Source organism: Westerdykella ornata (genome assembly GCF_010094085.1).
Source record: "Westerdykella ornata strain CBS 379.55 unplaced genomic scaffold EI97scaffold_17, whole genome shotgun sequence".
NCBI classification, from domain to species: Eukaryota; Fungi; Ascomycota; class Dothideomycetes; order Pleosporales; family Sporormiaceae; genus Westerdykella; species Westerdykella ornata.
In genome coordinates, this window is record NW_022986867.1 from 225,357 (window position 1) to 237,464 (window position 12,108).

General features: G+C 53.7%; 6 protein-coding genes across 6 annotated transcripts; 1 reads left to right on the forward strand and 5 right to left on the reverse strand.

Moving 5' to 3' along the window:
* Nucleotides 1-68: 68 nt before the first annotated feature.
* EI97DRAFT_502405 (cytochrome P450) lies at nucleotides 69-2,206 on the reverse strand. Its single transcript, XM_033802748.1, has 4 exons — nucleotides 1,980-2,206; nucleotides 881-1,923; nucleotides 748-820; nucleotides 69-695 (listed from the first exon to the last, which is right to left on the reverse strand). The coding sequence occupies exons 1-4, from the start codon at nucleotides 2,049-2,051 to the stop codon at nucleotides 345-347; spliced, it is 1,539 nt and encodes a 512-aa protein (XP_033652403.1). The 5' UTR covers nucleotides 2,052-2,206; the 3' UTR covers nucleotides 69-344.
* A 744-nt stretch (nucleotides 2,207-2,950) lies between these two features.
* Nucleotides 2,951-3,937, reverse strand: EI97DRAFT_421520 (SET domain-containing protein; the record flags this gene model as incomplete). Its single annotated transcript, XM_033797057.1, has 1 exon — nucleotides 2,951-3,937. The coding sequence occupies one exon, from the start codon at nucleotides 3,935-3,937 to the stop codon at nucleotides 2,951-2,953; it is 987 nt and encodes a 328-aa protein (XP_033652404.1).
* Nucleotides 3,938-4,503: 566 nt separating this feature from the next.
* Nucleotides 4,504-5,820, reverse strand: EI97DRAFT_91272 (uncharacterized protein). Its single transcript, XM_033803206.1, has one exon. It carries the CDS (start codon nucleotides 5,568-5,570, stop codon nucleotides 4,584-4,586), a length of 987 nt encoding a protein of 328 aa, XP_033652405.1. The 5' UTR covers nucleotides 5,571-5,820; the 3' UTR covers nucleotides 4,504-4,583.
* Nucleotides 5,821-6,505: 685 nt separating this feature from the next.
* On the reverse strand, nucleotides 6,506-8,812 carry EI97DRAFT_91309 (putative MFS multidrug transporter). The gene has a single exon (XM_033803208.1). The coding sequence runs from the start codon at nucleotides 8,619-8,621 to the stop codon at nucleotides 6,954-6,956; it is 1,668 nt and encodes a 555-aa protein (XP_033652406.1). The 5' UTR covers nucleotides 8,622-8,812; the 3' UTR covers nucleotides 6,506-6,953.
* A 664-nt stretch (nucleotides 8,813-9,476) lies between these two features.
* Nucleotides 9,477-10,333, reverse strand: EI97DRAFT_91297 (uncharacterized protein). The gene has a single exon (XM_033803207.1). It carries the CDS (start codon nucleotides 10,217-10,219, stop codon nucleotides 9,683-9,685), a length of 537 nt encoding a protein of 178 aa, XP_033652407.1. The 5' UTR covers nucleotides 10,220-10,333; the 3' UTR covers nucleotides 9,477-9,682.
* Nucleotides 10,334-10,404: 71 nt separating this feature from the next.
* On the forward strand, nucleotides 10,405-11,314 carry EI97DRAFT_443740 (uncharacterized protein; the record flags this gene model as incomplete). The annotated part of the gene is made up of 2 exons (XM_033799853.1): nucleotides 10,405-10,578; nucleotides 10,952-11,314. 2 exons carry the CDS (start codon nucleotides 10,405-10,407, stop codon nucleotides 11,312-11,314), a joined length of 537 nt encoding a protein of 178 aa, XP_033652408.1.
* Between the last annotated feature and the right edge of the window lie 794 nt (nucleotides 11,315-12,108).

Below are 12,108 nucleotides of genomic sequence, written 5' to 3' on the forward strand. Positions count from 1 at the left end.
ATGTCTGGTTGAGACCAGCATGAATAGATGAATGTAAGGACCCTTTAGTGTTTGCATGCGTCGATACTAGGACGCAGAAGATGCATACGAAGACCAATACTTCGAATAACCCCTCACCTCCTTCCAACCTCCTCGCACTGAGACCTTGGAAGAGACCTAAACATCATCAATACACCAACCTGTAGCAGACGTGAACGCATGTGAGCAAGCTTCGGTCACACGCGAACAGGAAGGATCCTGTATCTGTGTGATATGCATACAAGTATCCAAACTCCTCCCTGAGTACTATGTTCACTCACTTCGAGGTCTCACGTCCTAGATGACAATATCTCGAAGCAGATTCTCTACTGCACTCTTGGTCTCAACCTAACTTCGAACGGCTTCTTATCGATTACCGTGAACGCCCGCTGGTCCTCCCAAACCACTTTGCCAGCCTCGCTCTCCGCCTGTCCGATATCGAATGTCCATACCAACCTGGCAAGGATCAGTCTCATCTCAGCCAGGGCGAGCGGCTTTCCAATGCATGATCGAGGTCCGATACCGAAGGGCTGTACTCCATTTCGCTGATCGTGGAAGTACGGCGAGGATGGATCTTGATTGACTTCTGCTAGCCATCTTTCCGGGCGGAATTCTGTCGATTCAAAAAAGTATCGACTACCAGTCATTGTGGAATGGACATGGACGCCGACGAAGATCTACGCTTCCGGTCAATCATATGTGGTCATAGATAGCGGTTTTCATGCTTACATTCCCAGGAACTCGATATCCACAGACAATGCCTCCTGATGGCGGCGTTATTCGTGGCAAGGTGAGCCCGGGCCTTGAATGATCATACGTTAGTCATAAGTGTTCCATGGGCAAGCAAGAAAAGGGTCTTTACACGACGGAGCACACCCGGAGACCTTCGCTCATTACTGCATTCAAATACGGTAGCTCCTTCAAGGCAGCAAAAGTGATCTCCGTCTCGTGGGCGAATCGAGAACGTACTTCCTTTGTCAGACGTTCCAGAATCTCGGGATGCTTCAGAAGCTTGTTGAGCGTTCCGGTAAGGGTCCCAGCGCTGGTCTCGCTCCCTGCAACAGTCATGATGAACGCATTCGCATACACGTGGCCCTTTTCCAGGCCATCCCCACCTTTGTCGTCCCGCTGCCACAGAGACAAAAAGTCCGGCCGCCTGGTGTCCTCGGCCAGTCTTTGATCCACCTTCTGCATGACAGTGTGCCAATGCCAATCCGCTTTCCTTCTCGCGCTTGCGGGAATCAGTTTCTGTAACAACCAGTTCAGCCATGGATAGTTGCGCAGTGTCGCCATGATTGTAAAAACCCTCATCGAGTTGACAACCACGCCGACCCAATCATCCAATTCCTCTTTCTCGAGGAGGTGAAAGGATTCGCCGAAGGAGAGATCGGTGATGATGTCCATAGTCACGAACGTGAACCATTTGACGACATCCACCGCGGCCGACCCGTCGTCACTCTCCTCGCATTTTCCCTTCAATTTCTGCATCAACAACCCGACGAATCCCTGCACGATCTCTTCCTGCTGCCCAACTGCCCTCTCCGTGAACCCCGGCTCCATCTTCCTCCTCATAGCCGCGTGCCTCTTACTGCTGATCAAATTGGCCAGCGAATCTGGTTTACCGGGTGTTGAACCATGCCATACTGGGCTCTTGGGGAACGCCGGACTAGATCCCCGGTTCGAATATATATCCTCCCAAACACGGGGATCTGCGAACGACAGTTCGTTCGGCGCGACACGCACTACGTTACCGTATTTTTCGTGCAAGGCCGCGACGTCGGAGTGGAGCCAGCCCGACCAGCTCGAGTACATGTAGCGGAGGCGGCTACATCCCCATAGGAGAGGTCCGGGGAAACGGGATAGAGGGTGGAGGGTTATGTTGTATATGACGGTGAGGATGGGGTACTGCTTGGATTGTCAGGTTTGATCAGTACGCCCAGCTGGGCACGTTCTTCACTGACCAAGATGAGACCTATCCCCACGGTCTTAAGCACATCAATCGCATTCAGATTTTCCAAGAAGTATACAGCCATTTCAAACTCCTCGTCTTCAACCTTCGACAGTAAATGTGGAGAGCTGCCCAAAATCACAGAGTGAATTAGCGGGGAAGAGAAGCTCCTCCGTACGAAGAAGCATTCTCAGGGTTAATATACAACGCGGAGAAAACCGTAGCTACGGTCGTACCGGTACGCGGGGTAATCTCGAGACCGCTTCTTTGAGTACGAGAACCAGCTGACATTTATCCTACCACTTCATTGCTGGCTGCCTAAACGCACCAGATCGGCTGAATCTGGGCCCCCGTAACTGTTGATTGAAGCGGTGTATACCGCGCAAGGGAGCTTGATTCTGCCTTAGGTCTGTTCACACGGCGATGTGGCGTGCATAGTGCTACAACTAACGAGCGAAGGATGCATGCCGACTTGAAGCTAGGAATTCACAAATTGAAAGCCTTTCTGCGCCGCCGCGCATTATCTTTGGATAAACAAGTACATTGTCCTTGGTGGAATACTTAGCAAGAAACTAGAAGTTCTTAGAGGTCACTGCACTTCTCTCTTATCTACTCATACTATAAAATTGATATAATTAATAGCAATACTTACTTTCTAAAAGTACTAATTATACAGGTAATCTAAGCATACAATTTCCAGACTTTGTTTACAACGTAGAGGAGTTATAGATCGCACTGAGCGTATGTTTTATCTGTATACCATAGACTTGATCTTTTCGTACATGTATAGTTAGGTTTAACTAGGAATAGAAAACAATCTAGGTAAAATCATTTCTGCTAGATACCAAGCATATCAGCCAATTGGTTCATTTGCGCTGAGTCCAAAGCAGTGGCATCTGTGAACCAATCCATCTCCATCTCGCAACCTCATGAACGCCAAACATTGCAGAAATAACCAAAAAAATATCCCCCATCCAACCAAGGTTACTTCATCTTGAACAACCACTCTTCAAACTGTTCCGCATCCAACCCCTTTGGCACCATAGCTCTCGACCTCTTCCACCCAAACGAGCAGATTCCAAACGTAGGATGACTGGCCGGGTTCCTCGCAAAGGACAGCATCCTCTGCGTTTCAAGGCTGTCTTCACCCTCACAGATAACTCTGATCTTGTAAGCTCTTTCGGCGAAGACGCTCGCTCGAGCCTCATCCCCATGCGCAATGCAAATTTGAAAAGCGTCATAATACGCTCTGGCACTGAGAACCACGGTGCAGCCGTCGTACTCCTTCCTAAGCGCTTGAAGCAGCGCGTGGCAATCCCTGAGACAGTCGCTGGGCCTGCTGGCCATGCGAGAAGCGTCGCCAATGGCGTCGTCGAGCGCTTGAATCCGTTCACGGCGAGCATCGCTGGCTGCGAGTTCCGCAGCAGGAAGGGAGCATGCACGACAAATGCAATCGAAACCGAAGTTTACCTTCAGGAAGGCACGGCGTACAGCCGATACACGGCCACAATCATAGGCAATTGTGATTTCCTCTCCCGCCTCGATGGGTCGGATCGCGTGGATGGTTTCGCGTCCTGTATCGCTGTTCCAACTGTGATTGCAGTTTGGCACACAACTGTGGTTGATGAGGCAGATTGTCGGATAGACTGCGCCTACGGAAGAGCTGGGTCCGCAAGGGAGGGCGTTCGTTCTGACGATCCCGGTGAATGGGTACTTGCCGGGGTTGGTATTGTGGAGGGACAGGAATTCTCGTTGGGATGCTTTGGGCAGTGCCTTCAGCTGTGCAGCAAACATGTTTTCCGCATCAACGGGTGTCGTGTATTCGGATTGAACGGTGAGAAGCGGCTTCTCGCAAAGGATGCGAGTGCCTGTCGCTACATTGATGCGCGCGACGAGACCTCTACCCTTTCGGGGTATTTGTTTAATTTCGAAAAGTGGTGTGTCGACTCCGTTGGATAGGCGAGGGACCATATCAAAACCCGCGTCAATTTCCATGGTGGGGACGGAAGTGAACAAGTAGAAGTGCCAAGTAATGAAGCCTTGAGTGAATTCATCCTGCTGATAAACCACGACATCTGCATGGTTTGTGTCGAAGTTTGTATGGCACGAATTGCTATTTGTATCCACAAACTTCTGTCACCTGACTGTAAGGTTGGACATCAAATAATAACGAAACTTGAGGAGAGCATAGCTACGTTGACCTACTACAAGCGTCCAGCATGAAGAACAGCAATCACGGTTCCTCTCTGTCTGAAAAGTCGCGATCTGGCCTCTGCACTTACAAACCACGAATCAAGACGAACGATCAGGTATAATTTAGCACAAGGATTCAGCAAAATCCTCTGAATAGCACAAACATTCAACAAAATCCTCTGAAGGCATTGGCATGGAACGGAGCAAATCAGAAATGTCCCTGACGGGATCATCTCTAATCTGCAAAGCTAACACGGAACCCATCGTCTATCAGAATCATACTCGGCACGCATATCCAGAATAACCGAAAACACCCTACCCACCGAGAGCCATCACTCGTCCCAACCTACCAACACTTCTATATCCAAGAAAAAATCAACCTTCCCCCCAAAAATCACCACAGCATACCTCTCCCACCACACCCCTAGACCCGATGCAAAACCACATACACCTTCTCCCTCGTCCCATCCCTATTCGCTCCCTGTCCCATCCCCAACATCCCCAAACTACACTCCGTCGCCATCTGACTCCCAAACACATACGTCATGCCCTTCGCCCACCTCCCGCCACCCAACTCAATACACTTCGTGAGCCCCCACCCCTGACACTCCTCATGCGGAAGCCGCATCGCCTTGATGACGCGATTGATCGTCCACCCGGAATCGAACTGCATGGGCTCAATCTGCAACTGCATGCCTGCATGCTCCCACGGCAGACAGTTCGTCAGGATGCGGAAGATGGAGCTCGTTTCCTGGGGTTGCACGACCGTGTGGCCGGGTATGTCGCCGCCGGGGCGCACCGTGGGATCGGTTTGCGAGCCCGGGATGGGTCCGACGCCGCCGCCTTCGCCGTCGATGAAGGGCAGTGGGGGTCGTCCGCCGGGGAAGAAGCCGCCGAAGCCGGGTAGGAAGCCTGCTGCTGTTGCTGCTGCGCCGGCGGCCCACGGCATACCGCCCGCAGCGAAGGGAGGAGGGATCATGCCTCCTGTGTAGCCGAAGCCTGGGAGCGGGGAGACACCGCAGCCTGGGTTGGGCGCGGGTGGGAAGCCTTGGGGTGTCATGCCTAGGGGTAGGCCGAAGGGCATGCCCATCCCCATCCCCATACCCATGGGCCAAGGGCCGCCGAGGCCAAAGGGAGGGAATGGCATACCTGGGTAAGGGGGTGGTGGAGGTACGACGGCTGCCGCAGGAGCAGGAGCAGTGGTACCTGCGACGGCACCGTTGACGAGGATGCCGAGGGCTGGGGCGAAGGTAGGTGGTGCTGCGGCTGGGTCTGCTGGGCCGGCAGCGGCGAGGCCGATGATGTGGATGGGTTCGGATTGAGGATCGGGGACGCCTAGGGGTGGTGGTGGTGGGTCGAGGTTGATGTTTGGGTTGTTGGCGATGTTGGCGTAGAGGGGGGCCTGAGCCATTGTCCTGGAGATAGGAAGGGGGTCTTGTATGTAAATGAGGAGAATCTTCAGGTGTTGAGGAATTGAGACTGAAGCCCCTGGATGGAATGGGGGAAAAGGAATACACGAAGAAGAATGGAAGAGAAGAACCCCTAGATATATTCGCTGTCAAAGCACCTCCGCTACATCCAAAGACAGCTCCTTGAGAAGGTACAAAAGACGTGGTTATACTCGATAGATATATGCCATGTCGCAGTGGTATTCAATGCTAACACTGGGCTGTGAAGGCGAGTGTGTTTTGCAGCAGTGACTGACACGATACCCACCTGTTTAAAAGGCTAGGAAGAAATAGAGCCAGCATACGTGTAGCTGTCAAACAGTCAATTCAAGTATCACAAGAAACCTAAGAGCTCTTGGTCACTGTCCGGCTCAAGACAGTGCTTCACTGTTGTCCGCCTTCCACGAACCTGTTGCGGCAGTGACACGAGGAGCAATACGCATCTCTGTGAATAGACAGCTACATGGTCGCGCGTTCTTATCGAGTACTATGTGGACGAGCATACGGGTGTGCTGTGTTGGCATTCGTCGACTTCAATGACCAGTGTGGCAAGTTGGCGGTTTTCGCGAAATGCAAACGCACTCTTTATGCCAGCAGTTCCAAGTCGCGTGGAGTGGGAGAGGCCAAATCTTGGGTGATTGTTGAAATCGACAAGTCATGTTGTAAAAATGAAGGTACCGTTCTCAATCACTTGTATGACGAAACTGATTAACGAGAAAAATGGCAAAGGTTGCGCAGAGAGCGGCGCGACAAAGGAAAAGCTGTAAGGCGTCAGGGTGTGCTTACAAACACGATCTGTTATAATCATCACGGTTACATGCGCAGGTGCCATCCGTCCAATCACAACACGCGTTCGTGACGCTGAACTTATTGTTACTGATGCATGGTATATTAATTATCTCAATCCATTATATATCTAAGTCTAGTCTTGCATTCTAGCGGTACCAGCCCTCTATGCTTTTGAAAATGCTGTAACAGTAGCTAGGTATCAAGTATGCTTTTCAGACGCCTCAACCGTATCCAAAAATGCCAAAAATCAACTGCAATGCATGCTACGCTGAAGGATAATCAGAGTCTAAGATCTGCGACCTCCAGCTAGCAGCGAGATTCGACCCAGCGAGTGGGTCGACCATTGGAGTACTCGAGTTACTGTACCACAGCCTACGTGGCCAGTCCATGCTGCGCTCCAGGCTGGTAGGTGATAGCCACTCGGACGATTGCGGCCCAAGGGCATGCGGGGTGGCTGCACTAGCCATAGAATTCCGGTCTATTCGTAGGAATCGTCAGGTTGGATTCGGGCATGCATAATCCCCTCCACATTCTGGCCAGGATAAGAGCACCCGCAATCACTGCTTCTCATCCTCCGGGTGATATGCGAAGTGCGAATGGGCGCGGATAGCCGCACCCTTGTAGTAGAATACGTACGGGATGGCACAGCATGCCAGACCGATGAAGGCCAGCAGCGTGCTGGCCCACTGATACCCTAGGCGGTCGTACATTTGCGCGGTGAACAGAACGGTACCAGCACCGTAGAATGATCGAAGGAACGTTTTGGCGGCGAGTGCAGACGCGGCCTGGTGTTGATAAGAGTCGACAAGGTAATTGTTGGCCGAGTTGTAGAGGAAGATGATGCCGAGCCCGACGGGGAAGCCACCAAAGGCAGGACCCGCCCAGTGGAGACGTGGGTACGAGGTCCATGCGAAAATGAAAAGACCAATGGGGATAAGCCAGCAGGAAATCATCATTGGGATGAGGCGGACTTCCGGAGGGGGGTTGCCGTTGTACTTCTTGACCATCTTGACATAGTGGTTGTTGACGAAGGGCCCGCAAAAGGCGCCGCTGAGCACGCCAACGGCCAGTGGAATGAACATCAAGCCTGTGCTGCCATGCGAGTACCCCTTTCCTTCGACGTAGACAATTGGGAAGGCGACGAAGAACATGTACAGCAGTCCGTAGATAACGCTCATGTAGATGGCGATGAAGAGGACGATGGGTTCCAGGAAGAGCAGCTGGAAAGGCCGGACCAAGAAGATCATCAAACGCTCTTTGAAAGGTCGCAGATCGAGATCTTCTTCCGTTACGTACTTGTCGTTGCCAGTCTGCTTCCTCAGCTTCTTTGCGCGCCTTGCCAACAACGTAGGAGCGTAGGTTTCGGGAACGGTAAAGGTGATGACAGCCCAGATGACCCCGGAAGCGATGAGCTGAATCCAGTACAACCATCTCCATCCGGCGGCCTGGTACAGGTATCCGCCGATGAGGGGACCAAGCGCAGGGCCGATGAAGGGCGCAGCGGAGAAAGCGGCCATGGGAACGCCTCTTTCTTCGTTCTTCCACAGATCGGCAAGAGTGCCACCAACGAGTGTCATGGGGGCACTGAAGGAAATACCCGCAAGACAGCGGGTGACGAGAAGGGTACCGATGTTCTGGGCGACAGCGCCGGGGATAGTGAAGATGACGGCAAGGAGCAGGGTGGTCCCGTAGATGATTCGCCTTCCGACGACTTCAGATAAAGGTGCAAAAACCATGGGGCCAACGCCAAAGCCGACCACGAAGACGGTAATGGTCAGCAGTGCAACCTCGCGGCTGACGTCGAACTCTTCCGAGACGCCTTCCAGACCAGGTGTGATGACGGAACTGTCGAAGGCTACGACGAAGCATGTCACAGCGACAACCATGGTGCACCACCATTTGTATGCCTTGGACCAGTTCTTGGGGTTCTCTGGGTCGTTGATGGTGAAAGTGACGAGCTGGTATCGTTCGACCTGGTTGGTGGCATGCGACAGAACCTCTCGAACCATATGCCCCTCGGCCGTCTCCGTCGTATACTCAGCCAGGTCGGCACGGGCACTGAGTGTGCGGAAAGGGAGTGCTTGCACATCAGCTTCGGTAACTGTCCGCGCCAGATGGAGCTGTTCAGGATCGGGATGGGGATGGCTATGGGGCTTTTGCGCAGAGGTTGTTGAGTGGGAATCCGACCCCTCCGACGACGTTGGAGGACGATGTGAATCCAACATAACTGCGGAACCGTTATCCGTTGAAGGCGAGGTTGCCTGTTCGTTCCCAATTCTTGGATATGAGAGTGGACGATTCGGGAACCGAGTGTATGAATGGGCTGCAGCTGGACAGGCGAAGTTCGGGTATCGCTAACCATTCCAACGGAGTCACCCATGGCTATATATCATCCGTCAGATACTTCGGCCGTAGAGATTTAACGCAGAGCTCGAACGGGATACTTTCGGAGTTCCCTTTTTGCATTCGCCTTGTAAAGAAGTCGTCGACCTTGACTGCAGACCATTTTGGAGCTTGCAAGCTAAACCGCTCTAGGAAAGGCAGGTACCCCTTTGCGGTTAGACTCTCAGGAGATAACTCGGAAACCACTTAGCATGCCTACACACCAAGCGCTCAATGTTGAGAAAGTCGACATAGCGTTCGTACGAGGAATGCTACCCACTGATGCTTGAAGATGATTTGAAGCAGATTCTCCAAAATGACGTATGGGGTGCCGCTTTAGTGCCGGCCCAGCTGGGCAGCTTTCATGGGCAACTCCTAGGCCTAGCGCTACTCGTCGCATTCCTGGCATTCATCGAACGAGCCAACCGAACGAGCGAATGGAGCCGTAAGAGATGGATGGGAATCTCCGCATGCTTCCGGAAGCGAGGCTAATTCGTGGCTACTACCCGGAACCGCAAGCCGGACGTTTTGTAGACCAGAAGATGTTTAGTTCAGCGGGTGCCGCAGGACAGTTGGGGATACAGTAGACTGTCACGGTGGGCGCGGGTGACGATATCATGCAGACTTGGAAAGTCCCGTTGCATGACGGCTGCATGGTCGAAAACGCAAAGCTGAACGATGGGAAACCCTCCCGTGCGTTCTCTGAGGCTTGTATCGAGGAGTGGGATGTCTCTGTTCGGTATGGTAGCGTAGGTTGGGTTCGTGGATGTGCAAAGGTCGCCTGAGCAGCGAGCAGGCGGACATCAGGGTAACAGCAGCCAACAGACTGGGCTGAGGGCAGTCGAAGACACAGAATATGGACGATGAAACTCTCACCGATCAGCAAGTAAGAGGCTTGTACGGTTCAAAAAAGGAGTCGCTGTGGGGACAATCCCAGGGACGCCAAGAGTACCATAGATATTGGGCTGCAGGTACTGCGGCGGTGGCACCTTCCGCCTAGGGCAGTGGTTGATGTTGCTTCGCCGAGCACCTTCCAACACCGAGAAGTTCGCTGTGAGGTGTTGGGGGTTGCACGACGCCTGAGCCCCACTTGGCGAGAGGAGGTCGAAAGATGCAAGCGCTGTAGCGTTGGTAGTTGTTGGATCGAGGGTGTGATGTGTGTCACCGAACTGGCAGCACAAATGCAGGAGCATGCAGCGAGGCGGGCGGCTTGACAGCATTGAACAGGGTTTTCGGTGTTCACCGGCGGGCAATCCACAAAGGGAAACCTGAGGTTGATGTCGGGAGGGGCATTCGATAATGTTCGGTATGGGCATGGCCAGTCTGCAGTTTCCCGTGCGTGCAGGAGAAAGTTTAGCAGAGAATATTTAGAAGATGCAGTGCGGCCCTGGAGGTGTTCGTGGCGCCCGAGTCGAGGAGCAGAAGTAATAATCTCATGCATGGCCGAGAAAATGGTTCCGGGCTTGCTCGAGGGAGTCCATCCTCCTCAAGGCCGGGGAACAGGTGGGAATAATGGCAGGAGAGGTAGGTACCTGCATGGTCTGACGATAGTCTTTTGAGCGGACCTGTAACATGTATTAAAGCAGAAGAATCAGCTCTGTTCCTGTATCCGAGTCGGAAACTGCCATGCAGGGCCAGGGTCGGCCATTATTGGCCTCTTGCGTCGGAGCTATTCATCAGAACATTGAAGACCATGTTGTCGGGATGCAGGCATGCTGCAAAAGGGTTCGGCAAGCCGTGTGGGCTTGGCCAGCAATGGGAGCAGGGAGCAGGGAGCAGGCAATCTACGAACAGAGAGAGGTGAACAATAGATACGGATGAAGGGGAAGGGTGCAGCCGTGTAGTCGAAGGGTTGTCGGTGTACCGAGTAGTCGTATGGGATTCCAGGTTCACCACAAGTCGATGAGTTTTTAATAAGCCATCGCCGTAGGGCTCTGTAGATTACCGTATTGAGCAACATGGCGGGGAACCCCTCCCGTCCTCCCCGGGCCCGCGCCTCGGTGTGAACGGGTGCTCGAGCAGACCATCTTTCAGGGCTCCAACAGTATCTATCTACCATAATCGTGCCCATCCGGCTCCACACCCCCCCGGACCACACATACCTAACACAGGATACCAGCCTACACAGGATCGCGCAACCACGAAGGTGCTCACCTAGTCCTTACTCTAACAGGCGCCTACGGAGTACACATCTCGCCATTTCCTCCTCCTTTGGCGCCTGCCTTCTCGAGACACCAAGAAGAAAAGAGGAACTACTCCGAACCCTCCTCCCTTCGCTCTCAAGTCCCGTCTACACAGTATTTCCAATTCGTTCAGCGCTGGCGCCGCCGCACCTCATCACCACTCCTCCCGAGACCCCCCCACCTCGATTCAGCGACCGCGTCCTCCTTCTCGCAACCCACTGCGCCGGAATCGTCCTCCTGGTCCTTCACCTCCAGGGCTTCCTCCATTGGCTGGCTTATCCCTACGCCGTGCTCTTGTCGAGCCCTCAGGCGCGTCATCGCCCGCTGCCTTCGACCAGCACAAGTCCAACTAGGCAAAAAAGAAAGAAGGCAACCTGCCCTGCGCATCCTGGCCGTGTGCATTTTCCCACACGCATTGGGTACCGCCGCCCAGTCCCCAGTCGTCCTCTCCGCCCTCTCAGCTGGGCCTGCGCCGTCCACCGTTGTCTTCACCCCTCCCCCTCCACCCCCCTCCATCAGTGTGCTTGCTTGGTCCCACCAAGAGGCAGGCGCCGTGGTCGCAACCTCCTGACGCGTGCGTATTGGTGAAATATGGCGGGTACGACCCCTCAGCACCTTGTAGCTTTCCCCCCTCCATCCACCCATCATCATCCCTCGTCTTCCCCCTCGTTTCCCTCCGTCCCGTCCTTTCCGCTTCCACTCTTCTCTCTTCTGCCAGTTGCGCCTGTTCGCTGCTCCGCTAACTCCCTTCTCGCAAACAGACGACGCTGTAGATAGCTATCGTCGGTCCGTGGTGAGTCCGCCTTCCTTGCGTCACGTCCACTTTCCTCCCCTTCTAATCCATCCGCTTCACCGTCATTGCACACTCCCCCCTCCTCGCGCCTGCTTCAATCTTCCTGTACGTCCCTTTCCTCGACGCTGCATGGCACTGTTGTTGGGTCGTTGCTTGCCAGCGCTGGGCAGTCACCGTTGCACGTGCGAGGCTCTTTGCACGTGACGCTTGCCAAGACAACTGGCCTCGCCTCCACTGGCGCGTTCAGCGGCTTGCCTCACCACGCCCGTTCACCTTTCCCTCCGCTCCATCCACCTCCCATCAACGCTCTCACCTCGAGCAGCGTCCCCCTTCCCTTACACCTCCTCCGCTCAC